The sequence below is a fragment of the Seriola aureovittata genome, chromosome 6 (assembly GCF_021018895.1).
Source record: "Seriola aureovittata isolate HTS-2021-v1 ecotype China chromosome 6, ASM2101889v1, whole genome shotgun sequence".
Classification (NCBI taxonomy): domain Eukaryota; kingdom Metazoa; phylum Chordata; class Actinopteri; order Carangiformes; family Carangidae; genus Seriola; species Seriola aureovittata.
Window position 1 is genome coordinate 8,489,225 of NC_079369.1, and position 27,333 is coordinate 8,516,557.

General features: G+C 41.9%; 1 protein-coding gene across 10 annotated transcripts in view; it reads right to left on the bottom strand.

Annotated features, from left to right (window-relative positions):
• Positions 1-27,333, bottom strand: part of celf5a (cugbp, Elav-like family member 5a) — a 179,705-nt gene that overhangs the window by 23,083 nt on the left and 129,289 nt on the right. For 7 of the 10 annotated variants that reach the window (XM_056377926.1, XM_056377925.1, XM_056377924.1 and 4 more), the window contains exons 4-6: positions 13,073-13,201; positions 10,221-10,300; positions 2,332-2,478 (exon numbers count right to left, since the gene is read on the bottom strand). In XM_056377926.1, coding sequence (XP_056233901.1) covers positions 2,332-2,478; positions 10,221-10,300; positions 13,073-13,201 — 356 coding nt within the window. The remainder of the gene's footprint in view (positions 1-2,331; positions 2,479-10,220; positions 10,301-13,072; positions 13,202-27,333) is intronic. The other 3 variants (XM_056377929.1, XM_056377927.1, XM_056377920.1) reach the window with 1 other exon arrangement.

Sequence of the window (27,333 nt, forward strand, 5' to 3'; positions counted from 1 at the left end):
TGCTCTTTGTCATATTATATGTGTGTATGAGAGAGAGGGAGGAAAAAAAAGAGAGAAAGAAAGAACATTTGCTGCGCGGTGTGTGTACACTCTTGTGCACGTCTGTATGAGTCGACACGGGTCTCTGCCACAGTAAATAAGAGTCATGGCCAACCTGAGCGGGGCACAATGGTCTCCCCGCAGACCGCCACTGCCTCCACCACCCCTTAAACATTTGCATTTCTCCACATTTCCTGGGAAAGGGCTGCATTTCATGAATGGTAATGAAGGTGGGAGTTTTACTGGAGAGAGCACAAGAGATGGCCTCGCAATTACTCTGGGATGGTCAATTTGCACATTTCACACTGGGTCCCATGGCTGTGATATGAAAATGAGGGAAATGGATAAGCCCCCAAGACCTGCCTAACGTCAACAATTAATCCTGGCATTTAGAAGGAGCAAAAAATGTAACTTTTACATCCAAATAAGTACAGGAAAAGAGGAATTTATGTTCCTCCTCCTTTGTAAATAAATGCTATAAATACTGTCTATGTGTATTTGTGCAGTGTGTTGTTACAGAGGCCCAGGTTTTTATTTCAACACTGGATGCAAAGCTTTTCTTAAATTTATTTTAGCCTGCTTCAAGTAGGTTGTGCGCATGTGTGTGCATTTGCCTGCGTGTGTGTGCTCTGCCTCAGCAGGGAAGAAGAAAGTTTGTGTGCAGATAAGTTGCCCATGGAATATTCTGAGTCAACTGTGGCCCCTGAAGCATCTCATAGGCCCAGAGGGAGGGACAAGGGGAGGGAGAGGGGAAGGGTAGAGAATCAGTGATAGAGGGTAGAGGGGGCGCATGGTGAGAGGGGCTGCATAGGCTGTCTGAACTCATCAAAGAGCCAGGGGTCTGCTGTGTGCGTACGGTGCCATGCCCTGAGGGTGGGGTACAGTAGGCGGGGGTGGGAGGGCAGAGGGAAGCTGATGAAGGGTTGGAGGGTACAAGCCAACGTGCCTACGTGCTGAGGGTAGTGAATGTAATGGCATGGCAGCAGTGCTTAAGAGGAGAGCAGTGGAGAGTGGTGATGAGAGCTTGGCGAGCTAAGTTTCACTTACAACAACATCTACCAATCAGGGCTCAAAATGCACAAAGATTTGCCAGCGAAAAGTTTTGAAGTGGAATTACCAGAAAAGTTATAAACTGCAGATTTCAGTGGTAGATATCCCGTGTTAACCTATGTGATGTGTATTTGGACCAATTGCAGCAAATCCCAGGTAGAAAAATCCCACAGTTAAATTGTTTATCCCACGAGTGATAGTCTTGACACACGAGCGGTCCACATCACTGATCATCTCAATGGGGTTTACAGATAAATAAAAAAAAATGTGACCTATGTGATCTTATTCTATGTTTCTGTTTATAGAAAAATGAGAGAATCCAGGCAAAAGTTAATACAGTCTGTGTTGCTTTCAGTCCATTTATCCATGTGAGGGGTTTGTTTGCCCCACTGGGCGGCTCCCGAGTTGGAACTTTTTCAAAATCTGCACATAACAGCTTTAAGCATATTGGATAAATCAAATATAGCTTCCAAGACTTTTTATGTTGGTAAGGTTGGTGGAATAAAAGATATGAAAAACAAGGTGTAAACACAAACACAACATTAGCTCCATATCTTTTAGATACAGAGCTCTGTTTCTAGCAGATATGGAGCAACATTAGGATTCATTTGGAGTCATGTTTCTGGCCACTGATAAATGAAACCCAATATTCACTCTGGTTTACTTTCCACCAACTCCAGAGGGAAATATCTGGCTCTTCAGCTACTAAATGTGTCACTATGTTCATCAGCTAGTCGCTAACTTTGTCCGTCTGTTGTTTGGTGCTGGAGAGATAGCTTACAGTAAGTTTTAGCTACTGCCTCCTGCGGCTGAAAATGACACTATGAGAGTGGTGACAAAACATGCATGAACATGAACCAAAACATGTGTCCCATGAAACCCAAACTCTCCGTGCTGTAGATCTGAGGGGAACTTCAGGCGAGTGATAATTCTCGATGGGTTCCTCATTTTGACCAGCACTTTCATACACGTACAGTCATTTGATTCATTGTTAATATAAAAATTTTGATTATAGAAGCTTGAAGAACTGAGATAAAAATGAATTAGCGGTACGCCAACACCCTTAAAATTTCAATGTAAAGATTAAGAAACCCTTGGGATGATTTCTTACACTCATTGTAATTTCATTCTCAAATGTGTACTGTAGATATATACATAATGCCATGGGACAAATTCTCAGGTCAGACTCTTAATCTATTTAAATTCTGCTGTGCGTCTATGTCTATGGCTTTTCCAACTCACCGCATGTGCGTAAGAGCTGTAGGTGCTGAAGGGAAGAGCGATGGCTGGGTTGAAGATGCCAAACTGCCCAACCATCTGCTGCATACGTCTGATGGTGCGCTCCTTGTCTGTGTCGGCAAACTTGACCACCAAGCTGGAGGAAGCACCCTGCGGGCGGCAGAGGGAACAGAAGATCAGAGGAAAGACAGCATGGACAGTTAACCCTGCTTTGCTGCAAGCACCTTTTACACTATCAGTTATGCAGTCAGTCAACTGAAGGAAGACAGTCTTCTGTACATTCTTGTGTACATCCTCTATCCCCAAAAGATTTCCAGCCACATAAGGGAATAATTTGCATATGTGACTGTTATGATTTCCTGCATATTTAGAGACAGACACTCACAAAAGGCTGAGAAAGTGCACGAGGAATGTTCTTCGTTATTATTTATGATCTCTTAGTATGCTGTGTTCATTAGTGTCAACAACTGCTGTTAACATCAATACCTAGTCAGCTCCTCTAATTGCGTGTCATTTTTTTTTTTGGCATTCTTTATGCAACATCATTACACATTTGTATTATTGCAGAGCATCGTTCCTCCTTTATTTTATGGCTGGCAAACAAAAACATGAACCATAACAGAGATATGTAAATAATACAAACATTCAACTTATTGTGCAAACAGCTCTGTTGGCAGATGTGGGGACAGAACCCCTCCATTCCTTCAATCAGTGTTCAACAAATGTACAAAGTTACTCAGGGTAAAGCAGCCTACATAACATAAATACTTTATACCCCCCCCCCAGCTTTCTCCATCCAGTACAGTACATATATGTAACCTTGGTGCTCCTTCCCACAGTTAGGGTAAAAGATCTGTCACATGTAATGATTTGAAATCAGAGCTACTATTGGCGGTAGTTCCTATTGACCTTGGTCAGAGCGCTCTTCAAAGAAAATGTTGTTTTTTTGGGCAATTTCCCTCATTCTGTCCTCTTTCTGTTTTAGCCTCCCTCTTCCTCTCGCTGTGGCTATCAGTGCTATTGCCTCCTTTCTGCAGCCCAATAATGAAACCAGCAGGTGTGTCTGCCACACACCCTTCATTAAGAATCTTCAAATGATTTAGCGCTACAGTTGACCTTTTGTGTGCTCCGCCTCTCCTCCCCTCTGTGCCCCCAAACTGGCCAATCGATCCACATAAAAGGCCGAAATATTACTCTGATCTGACAGTGTAGAAAGGTTGTGTGTCAGTCACAATAAGAGGCCCCCTGAAATTGATGCAAGATTGTCAATAACAGCGGTGACTTGTGAAGTGCTGGGACTGAAGGTTGGGGGTTGGGGGTTTTAAAGGTCTAAAGGGGTGGTTCTTTGTTGGCTTGGATCTGGGTGAAACCTGGCAAGACTTGGACTGAATTAAAGCATTTATAAATGATAAATGTAATGGTGATTTTTACAAATTGCATTATAGGTTTTCTTTCCCCCTTCTTTGTATTTTTCCCTGACTGAGAACTGAGGATGTCTGCTAATAAAGGCATCTACAGAGATGTCTAGTGATGTTCAAAGACAGGCACTGGACCTTTCGACTGTAGCATATAGATTTTATCCTCTTCCTTTCTCTCCACAACTTTTCTCAATATTCCCTCGAGCCCTCGCCCCCTGGCTTGCTCGGTGGTTGAATCACAGGGTTGAAGGATTGTAGGTGGATGGCCAGTTACTTCAGCTGACTGACTAAACGGCTTATTGTCTAGTTAGGAGAGTGATTGACTGACTATGATGGTTGATGGTTGGCTAACTGGCTGACAGACTAATTGTCAGACTGTGAAGATGGCTGACATCTGTACTCTGTCCATTTGAGTTACTAATTGTTTTGATTCTTACTGTATGCACTGTATACACCACATTGGAACAACACTTTTCCTGGTCACTGACAGTCATGTTTGATTTTGCAATAATTAAAATATGATAGAAACAAGAGAGAGAAAAACATAATCTAAAAGAGATACGCTATCTGTAACTCACTCTCTTCAGCATCACCTCATACACTACTGTATATAAGGAGGGCACTTAGTCACCAGGTTAACTTTGGCACAGATGCAGGTTTAGGCTTTGTCTGTTGTGTCTGTCCAGCTTTTTACTATCTGCATCATTAACTTTATTATACAGTTTAACTTTGGGAGAGTCCAGGACAGGGCATTGCAGGACCAGAATACAGAAGAGATGTGTTAGTACATGTTGGAAATTTTAACTCCCTTTCAGCGTTCCTGCTCTCTTTCTTTATTTTTTTAAGGAAGGTTGATTTTTATAACCTGAGGATATTAAGTTGGAACTTTGTAGTCAACCTTCTTTCCATCTAGAACTAGACTGGAGTAATATAAACATGGTTTACTGTGAATTGACCTGCCTGGTTGTATAAAAGCCTGTTGCCATTCCCTGTCATAGTCTTGCATGTACGTCCCACACTCTGCAAAGCTTTTTTCAAGAAGGTCTATACAGTGAGTTTGCCCTCCCACTGGTTCTCCTCAGTGCACCTGAATCTTATGGCTTGTCGGCTAAGCATCCGTTGTCATTTGTTTATCTCCCAGGTTTTCCCAGTTAGGCTTGTCAGAATATCAGTGAGCAAAATCTCCATTGCTATAAAGGGAGGAGGATGAAGTGTGAAGTAAAAGTCTCATTAAATTTTTAAGCTGCCAAGTATGAGCAGAATCCCCCTGCTGAGCGGCTCCCGGCTACCTAGAGAGCCAGTGAAGGAAAGGGAGTTAAACAGGGTGGATAAAATAGGAATGACAGAGATTCAGAACCACATAAAGGAAGTCTGCCTCTTTACAGTTCCCTCTCTTTGCCAAAGAGGGTTGGTTTGTGTCCAAGCTGCACTCCCTCACGTGAATAAAGCTACTTCTTTAATTTTATACATATATAGGCCTTACTCAATACTGAATTCTCAATACATGCCAAGTTCAGACTCCCGTACTTGCGAGTTCAAACTTAGCATGTTCACCTCAGAAGTCCAGACTCGCAGGGATGGGAGGACTATTTGCAATTGTAACAGCAGTGGTATCGACCGTGATATCTTGCTAATATCAGCGGGTCAGCTCAGCACTGAACAGTGACAAAATAACCTAAACTCAAAGGTCCACAAACAGTGTCATAAAAGATACACTTGATATCCAATCTGTAATGTATGAATAAATATCTAATGAAATATAGCTAAATATAGCCAACACTGCCTCTGTTCATTTTCATTTATATATATTTATTTTTATTGAAATGTGGTGGTATCTGTACCTATAAGAAACTCAGAGAGTCCACAGAGGCAGCACTGTTATTAAACTGTCCAACAAATCATGTATTTATTATGTATTCAGCTTCATCTTCTCAGACTAACTGGCAGCAACAAATATTATATTTCAACTCTGAGACAAAATTTCATCTTCCAAAAGAAATTTTATCATATATCAGAACGCTACAGACAACACAGCCAGCGGTGAATTGCCAATGGGCTTGCTGAGATAAGACTGTTCTCCCGGGATGGCGGCACACATCGAGATGACCCCAGTCTCACCTCTCCAAAAATGCCAAACAGGCTTTCTTTCTAAACTGACCACAGTTCAGAAAGAAAGAAAGTCTTCATGGTTACTTTCTCACTTTCCACACAAGTCAGCTCCTCGATAAAACGGGCAGAGTGAGAAACACTTCCGGATATTTGGTTTGTACTTAGCAAGATTCGGATTTGATTTGGAGTAGCACTTGCGCTGTGACGTTTCACAAGTCTGCAACAACACAAATACAGAGAAGGAACCCGGATTGAGAAAGACCTATCATATGCCAGCTTGTGTTAGTTTAGGGTGAAACTAGAAGGAAGGTTAATCCTGTGTCCTGTGTTGGTTTCAAGTGTCAGGTGGCAAATTTGTCTCAGTCTCCATGATTCAGTCCATCCCTGCTACTTCAAAAACAAAAATCAAGAAATAGCATCCCATCTTTCTGATAATTACCATTTCAATCATGTCTGTCGTACACAGACATGATTTTTTCATCACTGCCTAGAGAATAAAAACCACCTCTTTTAATCAGAATGTGCTCCCACTAAAGCTGCCCGTCTCTCCACAACATATGACCTCATATTCCATCCACATTGTGTACAATAGATTAAAAAACAATTTGCGTTCAAAAAGTTAGGATTTAATGTGAAAAATTAATTTGACCAGAATTTCTCACTCAGCAACATGAGTGTGTATCATGTGCTGCTCATCTGTTTATTTTGAGGCTATGGTCAGTTTCACATATCTTATACAGTACAAGAAAGATTTCCCTTGAGAATTCAAACATCCGTGACTGCTTTATTGTGCCCACAATAACACGTGGCAAAAATGAATATTGATGCTACATATACAGTTAGGAACTACAGTTTATATCCCATAATTCATGTACTTTACATGACGCTATGCAATGCTTATTACTGTATTCTAATAAGCCATTACCACCCATTTCTCCATCCCAACTACCCACTGGAATCATACTGTATAAAGACACATCATCTTTAAGCTTGGCAAGTAAAGTAACGGATGAGTATAATCTATTTGGTTATTGGAATGTAAATTCAAAGAAATATACAAAAATAAAGGCAGAACATTATTTAATGAGTAGAAACACAACAATCTATCATCCTTGTGAAATACTGACATTAAAACTCTGCATCTCATTGACTACACAATGAGATCATAACTGTTTTTGTTGTTTAACCACATTTTACACAATGTCTGCTGCTTTTTTGCCTTCCCTTCTTTCATATTGTCACTGTTTAAGGCAGTAGCATGCTGCTCTGTACATTAAAACAATGTGTCTTCTTGTCAAATCCTGGCACTCATGGCACTTGCATCTTGCATGTTGCATGTTCACTCTAAAGTAATAAAGAAGACCCAGCAGCTGGGGAACCACATTTGGCTGCTTTAAAAAAAAAAAAAAAAAAAAAACCCTCTTTACTCTCAATCATGAAGCTCTCTCTTCTATGCAAACTTTACCTCATTTTCTTTCCTTTGTTCTGCTCTTATCCTTCCATCATCCTGCTCCAGTGTTTCTATCTCTAGTCCCTGTGTCAGCTGAAACATCCTCAAACTCAGGCTGAGCTAATGCGGATATGGAGTGAAAAAAATCAGCATGGCTCTGTGGACCTGACCCGCATCCCCCCTCGTCTCGGTGTAATTCTGTCCCGGGACTTACTTCTTACACGGCCCTGCTGAATCCCAGCAATTTGCTTTACAGCTCTAGCGTTTAAATGTTTAATTGAGCCACTCATATCCTGAACTGTAGCTGTGTGTGTGTGTGTGTGTGTATGTCTGTGTGTCTGTGTGCATGTGCAATAGCTGAAGGAGGCTGAGGGATGGTGATGGCGTGTATGGGAGGTGGAGGTCTGCATGCTTGAAATATGATGGGTTAGGGTGTGATGGAGATCCAGTCAAGGTCTTATATGTGACCTGCCGATGCACTCCTATAATTCACACACATACACTATCTTAGTATCATTGTTCATACACTGACATTATGTGGTAGTTAGTTATTGGTGGATTATTCATCATTTGGGTATCCATCACAAATGTACAGTTGAATACATGGAAGCATGTGCGCTTCCACTCATGGTATGCATGCATTAAGTATACCTTTGCATGCACTGACCATCATTTATGTACATAGACTCCACATATGTGCACACTCTCCATGCAGATTTTCTCTCTCATTCCCAACTCGCACATTCAATACATACAAAAAGCCCACTCCCCCTCTACATGAATAACACAAATGTATTCAGCTCAAGTCCTCTGAGCTGGAAAATAAGATCAGGCAGGGAGCCTTTGACCCTAGCCCGTGGCTGTACGAGCATGTGACAGTGAAACAGTGAGAGGAGCGATATAGAAAGTGTGTATATGTGTGAGTGCTCATGCAAATGTGTTATCCTTAAAGTGCTTCTGTTTATAGATGTTTATGTATGCACAAGCATGTATTCATGTATGTGTGTGTGTGTGTGTGTGAACTCATAAACTCTAAGAAGCCAGTGTTCATGCTTTGGGGGGATTGGCAGTAGATCTATCAAACTGCTGTAGTTAGTCGCTGTGTTACTATTCGGTGCACTTCAGCTAGCGATGCTATTGGCTGGGCTTTATTCATAGTTATCTCTCTGCCTCTGCTTATCAGCCACAGCCTTGGTGGGGCAGCAAATATACATATGCTGGCGCCTTTTGTCTTAGTTCATAAGAACAATTAATCGTTTCTATTAGCCTTAGAGAAGTAGGAATGCAGCGATTGCTTATAGCAGTTGCAAACTGGACGCAGTGAAGGCATCCATTGATTACAAGTTCAGTATGTATCCTGCATCGCTGCTGTCAATGGTCTTTCTTCCTTTATTTACTTCTTTATTTATGCCACCCCAATGTGTTGTAAACGAAAGATTATTTATTTATTCATTCAATCAATGACTTCTTTTTGCAGCAGTGACTCAACTGCATTAAACATGAACTCAAATAGACACAGAGGATGTATGGTCCAAGGTTTTTCCAGGATCTTTGCTTCACTGATGGACAGTTTGCTCTGAATAGCAGTGTCCTGCTGAGGCGTAATGGTCCACCGGTGGTCCACTAATCTCAGCTAGGCAGGCACACTGTGCCCTCTCCTCCAGCAGCCACAGGATATGAGATGCTGATCAGATTTCTATAATCAATTTACCAGAGCAGGAGGTATAAATCCTGTCCATTCACTCATTCTCCCTCTGCCCCCGCCCCTCTCCCTCCGTCTCTCACTCTCTCTCCAGCTCTTCCTCCCCTCCCTTTGGCCCCCTGCTTATAGTTGGATGAATAATTCAGCAGCCAATGTGGTGAAAGGTGGAGTAAACAAGTCTATTGCCTAATATCCCGAGAGGCTGCCAAAAAGAGACGAGCTAGGGCAGAGAGCTAGCAGAGATAGGGGGATGGAGCAACAGAGAAGGAGGGTATCTATGAAGAATGGACATCCAGAGTTTCCTCCTGACCTCCAGTCATTTGCACTTAGATTGACTTGGAGGTTGTGCCAAAATGGCACAGCTGGTTTCTAGCGCTTCTCTCTGCGTTCCTCTCTTGAGCCACACATTGGCAACCATTAATAATGAAATCATACAGTGAAACACAACACCTGTGAGATAGGGTGGGCGAGAGTTCAGGGTCCCTGCTTCTCTGAAGCGAGGGTTCCCAAAACAAAAATGAGGATAAAAGCAGGATATACTTCAGGCAACTGAGTAATATGGGACGTGACTCCTTGTCCGCTCGCCCGATGTCATGGAGAATAACTCTATTCAGATTTGGAATGCAGAGTAAGTAGCTTTTATTTTGACACCATCAGGTATACAGCGACCATGCCAACACATGAGACACATACAAATGAGCAGTACAGCTCCTTCGCTCATAGTAAATCCAATACAGAGAGAATTCAGAGGACACGCTGTGCTTACATAACGAGCAAATGTAATCTCACACTGGAGTTATATTCACTGATTATGCAAGCAGAACTACTGATTGATGACTCACCCAAAATTCAATTATCATTCTAAACAGTTTTATCTGGAAATTAGATTTGGATTTTTTTTTTTTTTTTTAAGTAGCATGTTAATTAAAGAGACAGAAGGTTATTTCTGGTTGTATCTGTTTACTTAAAAAGAACAAAACAAACTTGGGATATTTATGAAGATGACTGCACTTTCTATAAGTTCATTAAAACCCTGAAGTTGGGGGTAAGTTCAAAATTTCCAATCAGGAGAGGTGGATAGCACTATGTGAGCTATTGTGAGTGGTGGGCTGTGACTTGTTTGTGTTGTGGATACAAAGGATGTTGCGTGGTGTGTGTATGTTGCTATTTCTCTATGTGTGTTTGTGTATCGGAGGAATAGAGCTGTACTCACTGGCATGGTCTGGCTGCCGTGGAGGGCACTGATTGCAGACTGAGCCTCAGTATGTGTGGAGAACTTGACGAAGGCGCAACCTGGAAGAGAGAACAGATGCATACCACACACATGCAGGTAGACACACACACACACACACACACACACACACACACACACAGCATATATATATATATCCAGTAAATATATTCAATTGAGTGAGTTTAAAAGCCTACGGTATATTAATAAAGGATGTTGAATTCTATTTGACACCACAGAAATCACTGTGCAGTGAGAGGCTCTCATTGCACAGCAGGCTGCCCCACTCCGGGTATTAGGCAGGCAGACAAGCAGGCAGAAGCTGCAGGCTAAACACTGCACTGATGAAGCAGAAAAGCATGCTATTTAGCACCACATGCCTGTCTGTGCATATTAAATACTAGCTAATCTGACTAATCTCATAATGTTTTCAGATAGAAAACAACCCAATTTGAGAATTCCGTAAACTTTATTGTTCCTACAACAGGATGTTCTGATCAGTATTCGTGAATATGAAGTACAAATGCCAGAAACCACAGAACCAAAACTCTCAGCTCTAATGTCTTTGAGGAATATTGTCAGAGGTTGAAGTTGAAAATGGCTTTTGTGGGTTCACAAAGTGCACATTGCTGTTGCACATTAATTATTCAATTATTAGACTGGAGTATGGCCCCCATTTCAGAACTGGGATATGGATAATATTATAACTTGAAAAATATACCACAATTTGATTCAAAGCTGTACACTTTGCCTGTTTAAAAAGACTCAGTGCTGTGCTATAAACTTCTTTAAATAAAATCATAAACATACTGTAACAATCTCTCAAGACTAATATAGTGTCCCTACATGCCCATACCCCCCCAAATCATCACTTTATCAATTACATAACCAGTAAATGCTGATGTTAGAATATTGATTATATTTATCTGTCTTCATCCAGGTGTCTTCCTGGATGCACTGGGTGAAAGGAAGAGACCATTGGGGCACATGACCAGTCTATTACACAGCTAACAAATGGACACACATTTAGATTATACGGCAGTGCAGAGATAACACCATTGCCGTTTTGTACAGAAGCATACGAGGACTGAGACTGGGTCTGTTGCAGTGAGGCAGCAGTACTACTACCACTGAGCTGCCATGCCCTCTTATAATTACGCCCTATTTCACCTAATTTTATTTCATTTTGAGTTTCTTTTCTACTCTTATTTAATCTTTCACACTTTATTCCGCTTATCATCTATCCTGCTTGACCCAGCCGCCCTGCCATTCTTCCCCTCTTAATGGGCTTACCCCTGTGGACACCAGCCAGTCAAGATGCCCATTCAGCTGTCAAACCACTGCCCCCTATTGAGATATGGATAGAAAAGAGCTAGAGCTCTGCATGACCTGTACAAGGACTTTGCTACAGTAGTACAAACTATATGTCCCTATAATTAGGCATTTAATTCCTGACATACTGGTACTTTGCAAGTCATGCACTGCCTGCACTTTTTGAAATAAATAAAGTGTTGAATATGAAATAGCTAAGGAGCATAAAATATTTTGTGATCAAACTTGTACTGTTGCACTAATTTCTGCACAAATAAGTATTTGCGAAAGCCAAGTGCAAAACAGATCTGAGAAGAACAGAGATATTTTATTTGTTTGGGTGTTTAGGCAAAAATAAAAATAACATCAGAAACTAATACAGACACCGGACAAAGATGAATATAATAGTAATGTTTGGAGGCTGTGTTTCAACGCAAAGACTTGACTTAGAAAGAGCACAAAATATATCAGAGCCACAAAGAGGAATGAAACTTCCCTTGGCTGCCCCCATCCTCACAGTGGGGACACTTGAATTGTTTTGACATCCATCTTTCCCTTTTACCCCTCCAAACCACTGCACAGTCAGAACGCTCTGGCTTCAAACCCCCTTAGATATAATTCCACAACAATTTCCATAAGCGCTGGACGGGGAATAGACTTTAGAGACATGAAAAACCACTAGTCTCTTTGCTCTTTGCTGCATGTCAGAGGGAACTGATGTCTTCAAAAGTTTTTGGCTGTCTTAAAAAAAGCCTGCAAGATAGCAACACTACAGTACCCGAGTTACAGTACGGGCCTGCAGTACCTCCATAGGAAAAAATGCTTCAGATTAACACTCAAGGATAGTGACAGAGCAGAAATCATGACTTTGTAATGTAGGAGAGTTCTTTTTTTTCTTTTTTACAGACACACGATATATGCTGAGAAAGAGTTTGTGATGGCAAAGTCAGCATTTTGAAACTACTTGCATTTCTTGAATCAATGCCGTAGTTGATGGGATTACAATTACTGATAACATGGGATGTTTTGGTTGTGACTTCAGTGTGCAGTGTTTTGGATTGTATCTCAGATTATTCCTCTGTCTATCCAAGACCTTCCTGTCTGTCTTTAAAACAAAAAAAAGAAAAAAAAAAAGAAAAACAAATTTCTTGTTATAATATGGCATGATTCTGAAACTTTTGGATTTTGAGTATTACTTCAACAAAAAATGACACCAATTTCTCTACAAAAAAAGTCAAATAAACTAATTACCCACTTGACGAGTTTCAGTTTCCAATCTTGAAAGTCAGACATCAGTATTTGATATATTAGTCTTAACTTTTGGTCACTGCTTGCAGCCATCTAGCACATCAAATAGTGTACTTTTAAAACTGTTTGTGAAAACGTGAAAATGCATCTTGACCCACATCTGATGCATGTGTCACATATATTTTACATACCCCAGCTGTCATGGACACTGACACACACTGTCACTTCTCTGTCAGTGACCTAAATAATGCTGACAACTGTATCATGGCTCCTACCTTTGCTGTTTCCGTCAGGACCTCTTAGGACTGTGCACTCCTCAATGACTCCGTAGGGTTCGAAGAGGCGGTAAACATCCTCTTCGGTCTGTTGTTTGTTCAGCATCCCGACAAACAACTTCCTGTCTTCTGGAACAAACAAAGAGGCAAAAGGTTAAATTATAACTTTGACCTCAATTATGAAAGCAATTTGAGAACATACAGGATCATTGTTGGTGGACCAGAGAGTCACTTAAGAAAAACTCTCCTTTTCCACAGAAACAAACACAGAGACACGTTCACAGAGCCTTGCTAACTGTCTACATTATTTAGCGGTGGAACTCGAGTCACATTGTATTATCTCTTTTCCAAGACTGATCATTTTAATCTCTAGTATAAGTGGGTTTAGTCCCATATGGGCACATATACTGTAGCTGCTGGGGGTAAGTGAGTGGTCAGGGGCCGGAGGGAAAGAGCAATGGGAAGACTAATGAAGAGGTTACACACACACACTCTCACACAGAAACACACACACACACACTCAGGCACAGAGACCCAAGACAATGAGCAAGTCTTTGGTCCTTTAAAAGCACCAGGGGCTCCAGGCAGCTCCAACTTCCTACACACTGTACTGAACTGGCTAGAAAATCATGCTCTCCCTCTCTCTCTTTTACTTACTGTCTCCCTTGGTCTCTCGCTCTATTCATCTCTCTCAACTCTCTCTTTTCTGCTCTTCTTTTTCTCTCGCTGATTCTACATTTTTCCCCCTCATTTTTTTTCAACTGCCTCCCTCCCTTCCTCTCTTTATCTCTCTCTTACTCTACTAATTGCTGCTGATCCAGTGTTTTTTGCGTAGCCAGAGAAATATTTCAGTGTGCACTGGCGTGGCGAACAATGGCGTGTCTCTCCTGCAAGCAACAAAGGCTGGGAGACATGCCATGAATAACGCTGACTTTTCAATAGATAGCCTGTATGCTATTGAGTCCTGTTAAATGCTGTGGGATCTGATCTTTACCTTGACCTGACACACTGTGTTTACTGATGTACTCTGGCCTTGTATGATTAATGCTACTGTGCAGTGTGTCTCTGCTGGCAGCAGAAGCACTAAAACCTTCCCTTTGTACAGATTGTTTCTCCAACTCTGACCTGTGAAGTCACAGTGGAGAGACTGAGGAGAGACAGGATTGGCGGGCCTTGCTGTGAAGTGGTTGAGAGCGGCATAAGTCGCTGCCAGAGGTATTGCACAGTGTCAGGCTAACTTGTGATGACTACTGAGTATGTCGCCTTGTTGTCATTTCCTGACCCAGGCACCACCCGATACCCACATTCCTGGAGTGGGCACGGTGGCGAGTGTACACGAACACGGCGCCCAGTTATGGTTTCAGCACTCAGCACCACCAATGATGCACCTTTAAAATAATCACCCGTGTCAGAGCGTTGTCTAGGGAGGGGCGTCCCTGGTGCTGGCTCCTTATTGCAAGTGGCAGGATCAGAGGCAATGTATCAAAATGGAAGTGATGCAATGTGACATCTGTCAGGGTGGATTGGAGAGCATTTATCTGCAAAAAAAGGAAAGCCCTGAACTGGAAAATGAAAGGCCAAGATGGTCCTTCCTTTTGCTCGAGGGAGAATATAAATTCTGAGGTTGGATGGGGGAGATGAGTCGAGGAGAGGGGGAGGGGCTGGCCTGCACAAATTTTCCTGAATGCCGCCAGACCACATCTCATATATGCTCCTGTGTAGAGCCGGAGAGCCACACACAACACAAAGAACCGCCCATGTGACCACACTCGTCCTTTGCGCAACCCAACTTTGGCTGTAACTCCCTTGTTCGAGTGGATGATGGGGGCTTGACAAGTTTTGAATTAATGCATGACCTTTATCAATTTCATTTGAGCTGCACTCTGACAATCACACTGTGAACAGCTCACATGTGGCCTGCTTTAAAATACGACACTGCATCCATCCTTCAGTTGAAAGACTGCAAACTGGCAAGTCACCTCCAGCTGAATGGAATAATATTTATAGGACTCCAAGTATAACAGGATCATTGGCCACTATATATCACATCCCTGTGTAATATGGGTTCACAGTGAGCCGCACAAAAGCTTTACCCACTGGAGTCATGTTCAATGTGTGTGGGCGTTTTTTTTTTTTTTTGCATATCTGAAAATCTGAACACACACATGCCGGATTTGACTGAGATGCAAGAAAGATGTGACTTTATACGGGTTTTATTTTTACAGCAGTAGCATTTAGTCGGAGTTCTTCATCTGTGGCTGAGAGAGAGAGATGGAGTGCATGTTCTGAGTCTGCTTTGAAAACAAGCTAACCACGCATGAAAACAGATCATCTATGAGATCTGTTCCACAGTCTAGAATTCTGCTGTGGCTGCTCTCAACTAAAATGCTACCTTGGGAATTCAGGTCTTGTGTTCATCGCCAGTAGAAACATTATCTCATTTATCTACAACACTGCAGCACAGGCGGTGTGCAAACAGACACACACACACAAGGTGCTAAACACCTACAGTTGAAATGACAGGCACAAACTAGGATACCCTCTCACACCCTGACACAGAGGGTTATATACGTCAGATCCCTCACTATTACCACACACAGTATACACACGACAAGTTATATCTCCCACTGTTAACTATCTCGTATCTATAGTGTATTGACTTTTTCTTCAGGGCAGCTATTCTTTAGATTAATGTTGTCTAACTTGTGCTGCTCAGAGTACAAAACAAAAAGCTGTAGAGTCTCACCGACACCATCTTAACCCACATGATGTATTGTTACTATCTTCCATCCGCTGCTATACAGGCATCTCACCACCTCAGCTGTCACCACTTTATCAGATTAACGTTATACTAATGGCTAAACTGCTGCTGGTTTCTACTGTAGCCACTGCTAACTGCTATTGCTGGTGGCCACGGCTGCAACACACCATCAAAAATCCTGCTTCTTCTGTGTGTTATTCTACTGCAATGCAAAGCTTGATACACCCCACATGATATTCATCGAAACTGAAGAAAAGAAAAAACATCTGTTGTATCTCAGTGGGGTTTCCTAACCAACCTGTGTGTTTACAAAGATTCTGAAATCCGGATATTTATCCTGATGTATCTTTACTAGAGCTCTGGCCTCTTTGATCCAAGGATGGCAGTCTCAGATAGTCTCTGCAGAAACCTAGACTCCTCAGTCCTCAGCTGAGTTCAATCTTTGCAACAGTTCAAAGGCACTCATCCTTAATCTGTAATTCTGCCTCATCTATGCAGTACAGTACACACACACATATTCCATATGTATGGAAACCGAACCCCTCCCTAACTAAAAAAGAACGATCTGCTCACTCTGCAGAGCAAACTACAGCTACATATGTCGTGTGTGTGTATACAGGTAAGACTGAACAACAGTGGTGCCTTGGCTCCATTTAAGGCTTTCTGACTAATCAGAGATGCCACTTTGAACTTTACCATTCAGCCAAATTGAAATGTATTTTCCATAACTAATAATAAGTTATGATAAGAATATTTTTTAATTGATTCATGTCTGTCTCACACAACCCTGAAACATTCTGTAACGCAAAAAGTTTAAACATGATTAGCAGCAGAGGTTCAGAGAGGATTCTCTTTTCTCTTCTGCAGCCTTCAAAAGCAGCTGAATCACCTTTCCGTTACAGCTCCTCACCTGTGGTAAATGGCTTCTACTGTATAGATGAATGCAAAATAAGACAAGAAATTATGAGCTGTTTTTTTTGTGTTTACATCACAACAGAGCCGAGCCAACGTTAATACCATCCCAAATTAGAGTGTCTCTCTGCTTTAGCATTCACACTGAAATGTCATCACCTAAACAATTCAGGGGTCTAATAAGCACCAGCAAGTTAACTGTGATAACTGTGCAGCATGCTGGCATTAAGATACATTTACAGCTCACCACGGCAGAGTACTGAATCCAACTTTATTGTGACACACCACTGCTGTCCTGAAATTCACCCCCCATCATGTTTAATTTACTCTGAGTTATTAAACAGATGCTTGTTTGGAATAAATGCATTGGAAATTAAACTCCAGAATAATGAAATGGCAGTGTGCTGCCTGGTTATACATACTGAAGATTACTGGGTCCATTTGGACCCTTTCAAATCAATATAAGCTTTTCAGTATGAGCGCATTGGCCTTGTGTGAAGTCTTTGAGTCACTGCGCACAAGCAAATTAAATCAGTAATATTTCATATCTCCGATCTTCATGCTGTAGTCTGACTATTACAGTGCATGCACGACTGACAACACCATTATAATTCTTTACTTATGCACATGCTCCAAATCTCTACACAGCACTCTCTTTTGTTACATAACATTTAATTCCACTACAAGTTTGAAGGATCTTCTGTCCATACAACACACATACACACTCTGCAGCACCGTCCAGTGTACTAGAGACTTATTACTGTATGTTCCATGATAACTCTGCAGACTGCTGAGGATTTTGACAGTGAAATGAGACTTACTGAATAGCAATGGGGCAGAGTAGGAGTTTTGAAGCAACAAGAGAAAGAAAGAGGAAGAGAGAGCCAAGGGAAGCTAGAGACATAGAGAAAGAATGGAAGAGAGAGAGGAGGAGAGAAAGAGAGAGTGAATGTGTGGGAGAGTGAGAACGATGTGCCCATACTGTAAGTTGCTGTGCGTACAGTCCTGCGGTTCTCGATAAGCCAGGATGCATGAAGGAGGTGCACCACAGGAGTTGGTAAATCATTGTCAGGGGTGGCGGTGGTGTTGGTGGTGGGTGCGTAGGGGATGGGGAAGAGAATGGAGGTGAAGGTTGGAAGAAAAGCATACCAACTGCCTTAGGTGATCTCTGGTTTTTCAAATTTTCCTTCTCTGTCTCTTTCTCAGTCGAACAGCAAGGGAGTGGAGATGGAGGGAGTGAGAGAGATATTGTGACAGAGGGCGAGAGTGTGCTATAGAGAAAAAGCACTTGTCACAAGGATGGGGAGGTTGCTATGACAACTACTTATACAGCAGGCTGTCAGTCATGTTTCATTGGAGTTTGGAGAGGAGGAGAGAAATGAAGGGAGGAGAGGAGTTAGGGAAGGAGGGGTTGGAAAAGGGTCATTTCTCCATCTGTCTGCTGAGCCGGAGTGCAAATTTGACTGTCAGGCTCGGCGATAAGGACAAATTATGAACAATATTAGCTGGCCGATAAAAGGGAACAATAATGAATGGATAAATATATTAAAACCAAATGAGATAGCATCCAGGCAGAAACAGGGGCCCTGAGAAGCCATCCAGGTTTTCTCATTTGGAGGGGAAGATAAGAGTTGGAGAGAGGCTGTGAGGAGGGGAAGGATCCACCATATTAGAGCTAGCTACTGTAGCGTACTTCCTTGTCAAAAGAAAGAAAGAAAGAATCAAAATCACTTTGTAGTAGGAATACCATACATTGTGGCTTCCTCTCCCTCCTTCACAAGCCTATTATACTTCTCCAATGAGCAGGATGCCACACAATAACAGTGTCAGCATGTGTTCAAGCATAAAAAACACAGACAGAATGGAATGAAATTAATTAACCCTAAGAGATCACAGTGCTTAGCCAGTGGAATTTAATCCAATTTATTACATATAGGGATCTAACTAGGGTTGTGTTTGCATTAATGAGATTATGTGTATAGAAGGGTGTATGTGTGCGTGTGCATGTACAGTACATACGAGTGCACAGGATGTTCGCCCTGTTGTGTATAGATGTGCTAAGGTCATCCATTCCACCCTGCGCACAGTAAGGGATTATAGAGGTAGGAGTGGCAGAGACCAACGAGGGAGGGAGTCTGAGGTTTGGCACAGCCTTAGGGTGAGAATAGCCTGCCAAATTAACTCCTGAATAATGAGCCTTTCATGTGCTGCGTTATCACCAGCGAGAGGACGGCCACGTATTTTGTCATAACGCTGGAGCCACTTCAGACAGAACCCAGTTAGTAGGTTCCACCAGCACACCTTCATCTGAGGAAGAAATGTGGGTTGATAAAATAGTTTGTTTACCAATTTCTAAAGTAAATGAGGACTCCTGTGTGTGTGTGTGCTGTATCTGCAGCTGTCTTTTGAAGTTTGCATGCTAACCCACAGAGTTGACAGCACAAATTGTAAGGCCTACCATGCACTGGCCCTAATGAGGTAGCTTATTAGCGCTGTTTCCCTCACAACTTCGGAGCTGTTGCTTGGAAACAGCACTGCAAAGAAAACAATACTGTACTTCTCACTGAAAAGCCATCACATCCAGTTGTGCAAACACCAAAGCAAAGCATTATGGACTTCTATTGAAACATATGGGACAGAATAAAGAATGAATGTTAAGCATTTTGTGATTCTTGTCAGGTTGCTTGTTGAGTCCACGAGAGGTATATATTCAGTCCATAATTCAGTTTCCACATGTTCCCTTTAACAGTACCTACAGCAACCTGCTTCTGTAACTCTAGCAGCACATACAGTGACACTGGCGTGATTTCATGTCATAGTTTCATCATTTTGGTGTCAAGGCTGCTCATTGGCAGCTCGGCTGCAACCCATAAAAGCCATCAGTAAAAATGCCATAGAGCATTGCGTGGAGGGCCTTGATAGCCATGCTGCAGAAACAGCGCATCCCTCACTAAGCACTCCTCTGGGATGGATTAGGCCTCACTGCTTTCACACACATGTTAAGACACATAAACACACTCTCACAAGGTTGCTCATGTATGCATTCACACTGCAAACATGCGGGCAAGTACACACAAAGTAACCATAAAACTGTATAAACACACACTCACATACAGGCTGTCATAGGGAAATAAAACAGCTTGCAAATACTAAGTAACTATATCAACAGGGACACATACAGAAATGTGTACAGTACATACTCTACGTGCTGAGCTGTATACCTACAAAACGATATCAAGAGGCATCTACACTTTTTACAAACAAAATATCCCTGCAGTGGGTGGGAGGTTGCAGTTGGTTAACTGTTGTATCACAAGCCCTATAGCGTGTTAGTAAGGCCAAAGAGCTTAAGATCAAACTATAATATGATGCCGCACAGCAGCCTCACAGGAGGAGAGCTTCTGCATTCTTATAGTACACATTTCCTCCACGCACACCGACCGGGTCGAATCTCTCTCAGAGGGAATTCTTTCTGTGCTGCTAGAAGAAAGGATGATGGTTATTATATATGGCACCTGAAAAACTCACCCACACATCCATAAGTGCACATATGTGTTCCTATGCACATATAAACATGTAAAATGTACATACAACACACAGGACCTCCTGTATGTCACTCAATATTCTCCAAAGATCTCCTCAGATTTTATGCACCAGTGCAACGTAATGGCTGCTCTGTTATGTGCTTCTGGCTAGGGGATTTCAGCTGCATCTGGGCCCTGCTGGAAGCCTTGAAAATACAATTACAGGCTTCTGACTTGGTTCTCCCCTCCCTAAATGCTCCACGTAAAACCTCTGAGGTGTGTAAGTATAACTGCTGGCATGCATGTGTGTTTTGTGGGTTCTTTTCACTCGCTTTCTGAACAATTACAGTCAGCTCATGGCCCAGTCGACAGCTTACACCCCCACTCAGAACGAGAACAGCTGAAAGTAGAAGAACAGAAGGAGAAATTGCTTAAAATATTTTATCTCCACCATATACGTCCCAGCAAATTTACACTCAACATGATAACAAATGTGAAATATTACTCACAGCCTTGTGTCGACTTCAGTGTATTACGACTATGGTCATAAATCCTGAAACTGCTGTGCAACGTGCATACGTAGCTACTGTATATAAACATTTACAATATGGCAATGCTATTTATATTGTCTGCCTTCATAATGCCATCTGAAGGGCATTTTGGCATCCGTTATGATATGGATCCCCCCCCCCCCACCCCATTTTCTTCTATCCCATTTATTGCCATTCTTTTTTCTCGTCCAGATTGCATTTCTATACAGTAGAATAGGCCTTTTTACCTTTGGCAGTATTTAACACAGCGCTAGCCTGTTTCTTAATTATTTTCTCATCGCTCCACTGACACTGATTCATGAGGGTAATGTTGGACACACCCCCTCGGCCAGCCCCCTCAACCAACCCCCACCTGCCTTCTTCTCCATGCAGTTGCTCTCTCTTTCCTTCCTCTTCCTTACAGTGGAGTTGCTCTTAGCTGCTTCTCCTATCATCGCTCTGACATATTTTTCTTTCTTTGTCTGTTCACCCATTTTTTTCGCCATCTCCCTCTGCCGTACTATCTCCATCTCTCCTCTTTCTCTCATATTACCTTGTGATTATCTTGGATGGTTAATGAGTTACCTTCATGGTAACTCATTAGCCTTCATGGCTGCTCTCAAGTAATTACCTTTTTTTCTCATATGGAAGGACAAGATTGACTACAGCAAGAGACAACAAACTTCATTATACAGTGAGCCAAACCAAGCCCTATGTGATATACTCGCCCCCCTGATCATATTGTGTTAAATATAGAGTACATTACCAATATCCTCTCACCTCCTCACCTCTGGACAACTGCAATATTATGAAATATAAACTCATGGTGGAACAAAAGCCCCTATCTGAGAAAAGACAATAGAAAGGTTGACAGTCAGACAAAGCCGAAATGGAAGAAAACTGTAAGATAATACCTAAAGGTTACGGTATTACTGCTCAATTACCACAGACAGCAAAACAGAAATATCTAGGTGTGGATATAACAAAAGTAAGGAGAGAAAAAATGTGAAAGGGTGCATGAGCACAAGAGAGATAGAGGAATGAAAGGGAGGAGGCTTAGGAGACAGAGAGCAAGGGGCCATGCCCAACTCCAGCTCAAGAGAGAGTGAGAATGTACCAGAATATGGGCTATCTCTCTGAAGCTTTGTCTGCAAGAGCAACTGAGCTGGCAGATGACTTTGCTGCACATGGACAAAAGAGGCTTACAGACCACCCTGCATGTCAGCTTTCTCCTGGCCCAAAGTGTGAGAGCTGTAGGGGAATATAGGGTGCACTCAAGGATTCACCTGCCTAGACCTACATAGACCTTGGTGAAAGTGGATTCAGATTTGCTGTATACGTGTGGCATCAGCCAGCAGCTTCATTTTTCATACACTCCAGTTTAGCACAGAGCATCTCTTTACTCTGAAAAAAACTGCAGTGTTAACAGTTATAAGATGGAGGGAAATGCTGCATGAGGTAAAGTTGCAAATACATAAATAAATACATAAGCCCTAAAGCGTGTCACTGGTGTACTTTTATACTTTACCATTTCCATATTATTAGTTGGAACTGATTCTTGATGGGAGGCACGATGCTAAACTTGGAGCTTTTCCACTCTCTGTGCTGTCGTGTGCTTTTTGTATGCATGGCCTCTGTAGTGCTGATGTGACTGCAGGGGGAGAATCTAACCCTGTCAGTCACACTGACAGCCAGGCTGTCTTATCTGCTGTCTGTTGGCGATGGTGCACTTTAATTAGGCTAGAAGGTCAATCAGCACTTTTTTAGAAGATGGGATTCTACTGAAAGCTTTTCATATGTGGGACAGCCATAGTGTTTTGGTAGCCTGAGGCAAGCATGCGTATGAGGCTCCCTTACCCTCTATTCTAACTTTTTTTTTTGTTCCTACTTGTCTGAATAATCACATCTACTTGTATCACACATTTCCACAAAGCCGTTCACTGCTAAAATAATGAACTGCTGCCAAGATTTCCACAACATTTTGTATATTACATCTGTGAGAAAGGAAATGTGCAGCATATACTGTAGGTATCTTTCACTGTCAAAGACTACTATAGCTGCAAGAATTCACAGTATACTGCTTATCTTCAAGGTTCCTGATATAAAAAATGAACTTGACCTGCTTGCTGTTGTAGTGTAGTGTTTTTCAGAGCATTGTCTTTTGTTTATCAATATGAGAAGAGAATGTTACAGGTTTGTCAGCATCACCATGATCACAAGGAAAAGATGTGTTGTCATTATCATTAGCACTAACATGACTGGACGAAGCAAACAGAGGCAGGTTGTTCCTTTGTAGCACTTCAACAATAATCCACTGTCAAGAGAAAAAAAACTATTTACTTCATGCTTTCATCTTCCCTTTTGATTTCGTCTGCTCTTCTTGGATAAATACATTTCAATTTTGTTGTGGAGACTGTTATGAGTAGCTGCTCCATCAACTATCAAACTGGCAGGTGCATATGATTATTGACACAAACATGGTAACAAGAGTCTCACAGAAAGCAAACAAACACCTGCGACCGTGCTCGGCGAATATTATCCGTCTGCAGTGCTGTAGTGCCAGCAATATCAGAGCTGAAGTTTCAGCCCAGCATGTGCCACCTGTTGGCAAGAAAAGTACCTGCAGCAGCAGTTTAGACCTGCGTTTGTTGAGGTGCAGCAGCCACAGGCGAGGAAAGTAATAGCTTGTACAGGAGTGAGTGTTACTACTGTGGTTCTGGCCACACCTTTTGATTCAAAGACCAAAGACTGTGGGAACGAGGGCACAGACATAACACGTCTGGTTGCCCATCCTGTGACCCAACTCTGCTATTATTACAGGTCATTGACAATCTCGCTTTGTGTCAAAATGCATAATATAACATGATAGAATAAATTTTAAAAAGAATGGAGTAAGTTTAAAAAAAAAAAAAAAAATGCATAAACAGAAGCTTGTTTATGAGACATATAAGAAAACATGCATTTGTGTGAGAGTTGTTGCAAGAATGACAATGTGCTCTATAACACACACACACACACACACACACACACACACACACACACACAAGGGATGGCCCACTGTCTCTCTCCCCCGCCCCAATCTTCTTGTCAGCCCATTTGTTTTCATTCCCAGAACATTTTGCTTGATATCTAATGAAATAAATATCTATATATTGAACAAATCATCAAGAGAGGAGGGTGGAGCTACTCATCAGATGTCAGTCACATTTTCACGTTGCTCCTTTACTTCATGCATCAGATTTATTGGATTTGTTTATTGTCATAGCAAATCATCTAGTGGCCTGGCATGCAAAGAAATGTATTGTAAAGCATACGCTCTGTGTTGATGAAACCACTGAGCCGTAAAGCTACTTTACTTTTCGATTTAGCACGCTTAATACAATCTATATCTTGGAATATGATAGATATGTGAGAGAGTAGAAATTTGGACCTGTCAAGCTAACACCTAATAGAATTGTACTGCAAAAGACAGATTTAATTCTCTCATCAACTTAGACTAAACTATCAGGCAGATGGCCTTTTCCTCTGGCCCTCTATCTCTTCCTAGTTCTCTCTCTCTCTCTCTCTCTCTCCCTCCCTCTCCGGCAAACCTTACAGTAGGCATTTTAATTCCCCCTGACCTTTACCTTTACTCGTCACTCAGGCAGTTTGGCCTGTTGCTTCGAGCCAAAACAAAATGAAATTTGAATTTCAGCTCAGAATAATTTAAGATGATTTTTCTATGCACGGAGTCTCAACTATTTTGTAGTTTGGGTGCTGCCAACTGGACTTTCCATAAGCTTTTGCCTGTGGTACTCTGGGATCACATACAGTGTGATGTGAGTGTTTGAGAAGGGGGAAGACGGGAGAACGAGCGAGCATAGCATCGCCAATATTCACATGTATGCACACATGAGCACATGTCACACACACACACAAATACACACATGCTGGCACGCCATGCTCCAACTCTTGTACACTGAGCACCAGAGGGTTTTGTGTGCAAGGCTGAGAAATGCCATGTCAGCACGCACCACATGGAAGTTTAGAGGGGAGGGAGAAGCTAAATAGTATAAAAAAAGGGAGCGCGTGATGAAAAATGCATGGAGGGGAGAGGGGGACAGTGGCTCCCTGTACACAGCTGTCGGCTAAGAAGCTCCTGCAGATCCGCTTCTCCTCTTAATCCATTTGCCTCAACTGTCACTCCTGCACTGACCACATACCTCTAAACAGATGACAGACTCAGAATGTCGCACAGACTGTACTCAGATTCACAAACCGTGAATGTATGGCTACCACCTTAGATGGAAAGAATAAATGTAATTATTGTAAATCAACTCATAATGATTTGAGATGATCAATCTCAGTGTAATTCTCTCATTTACTTGCTCCTCCTAGCTCTTAATGCTTAGGAAGAAAAGACTGCTGCAGTAGTTTTCTAATAAAGTTTAGTTTTCACACACATATACAATAATGTGTCCAATATCATAACCGATGTCAGAACGGCGGGAGCTGAGTCAACAGCAGCTTGACAAGCACACTTGGGTATAGCTAGTCACTTGTCAAAGATCCCAGGATAATCCACAATGCGCATGTCCAAACATTCACAAAATGCTGCTCCCCTCTCTGCTTGACAAACCCCAGACTTTGTCAATGGGAAACGGTCTTGCCCACGAACATGACAGAGACAAGCTAGCTTCCAGTGATAATAGCCTGCTGTGGCCGCAAGAGCGCAGTAAATTACAAAATGAATGCGAACAGGCAACATCAGAGGCTTTATGGGACAGAACGCTGCTCTGAGATGTCGCTCGAAGCAAATATAAAGCAAAAAAAATAAATAAATATATTGTTTCAAAGCAAAGCAAAGCAACATGTAACCAATGCTCAAAGAAGCTCCTGAGAACATATTTTCAGTTTAGTGGATTGAGAAATCTGTAAACTGTCAATTCTCAGTCCGGTGCGAGCTATAATCAAAGAAGCCGTATTCTGCTCCATTCTCCCAATACCTCCACAAGACTCTTTAATCACTCAGTAGAGGTGATGTAATGATAGAGAAACAATGGTAATTAGACACCTGCAGAACAAATCAATTCATTTTAACAACCTGAATCTTCTTGCCCAACTGCCATTTAACATATTTCAATCACTCAAGGTACACATGGCAACAATTGTACAGTATGTGCCTCCCTTTTTGTACAGCAGATATTTTGGGTTCATTTCTTGTTTTCAGAAAACAGACTGATGGCTGATGTCAGGTCAAGCTGTCAAGAGTTTCTCCTATTGCTATGAAAACAGCATGTTGTCCTTTTCACTCTACAGCTGTCTGACAATGTTAATTTGCAGGAGAGGACCATGTTGACAGAACACATTATGTAGCTTTAGGGTGGAAAGGTTAGGCATCAACACAGTAACAGAATCTAAATTGGTAAACCTCTTATAAAGGCATGAACTTTTAGTCTAGTGGGCAAATGCCCACTAGATGTAACCCTGTCCTTCTGAATTAATTCATCATGCCTTGTGTATACTGTTTATGCAGGCTAGTAACTGCAGTCCATGCTTTAAGTAATGTCACTGTGTATGTGTTATGGATATATAACTGTATGTGGGTACGAAGGGTCTTGTTTGTACACAGTCACGTCGAGCTAGAAAATTGTTTTAATCTTCTCAGAGCTCCATCAGCACTTTATCAACCACGCCACCTTTACCTCTGAGAGGTTTGAGTGTGTAGTGCCTGACTGGCACAAGTCAGGAACGAAGGGTGTCTGCATTTCAAATATCAATTATTGCTGTCAGCGTGGTCCAGTATGGTGAAGGATTATCTGAAATTAGTTTAGTTAATTCACCATTTTAAAGGGCAGTTGCTTTGCCACTGATTAGTTATTGTACACACTTGTCAATTAAGGGTCCCTGGAGAATTTGCCCCACGAGGACTGAAGCCAACATCAAATGCACAAACAGGGAGAGGAGACAGACAAATAGCAGCAGAGGGTTTGCAGCAAAGTAAAGACAGAAGAAAATATAGAAGGAACGAGGTGCAGGATAGACCCTATCAAAACCTAATGCATTTCATATTGAAATCTGTGCTGTGCAATGTGAAATAAATGATTTTGTCTTGCTACAATTAGTTAGACATGGCCTCAGATCAAATCAAAAGGGAGGCATTAAATATTTTTCTGTTTGTGTGCAGAGGTGGGTGTTGTGAGGCGGCGGTGGTTATAGATGTTGTGAATTAGAAAAATCAATGTGCAAGCCTTTGTACAAAGAGGCCAAGTGGAGGCCATCACACTGACCTCTCCACAGGTTTCTATTCCCATAGTTACTGTTGCTACGATACAGGGTTCAGCTCACCATGCTATAAATGGCCAAATACAGAAACCCTGGTCAAAAACCCTGTCAGAGAAAAAAATAACGTGAAAAGAGGTGAACACTATGTTCTAAGACGGACGGCAGGTTTATAGCTCATAGTTTGGATTTTCTGTATTTTTAAAAAAAATCATGTAAAATGTGACTTCCATAGGTTTATTTATAAACAATAATATATTTTCAATAATCACC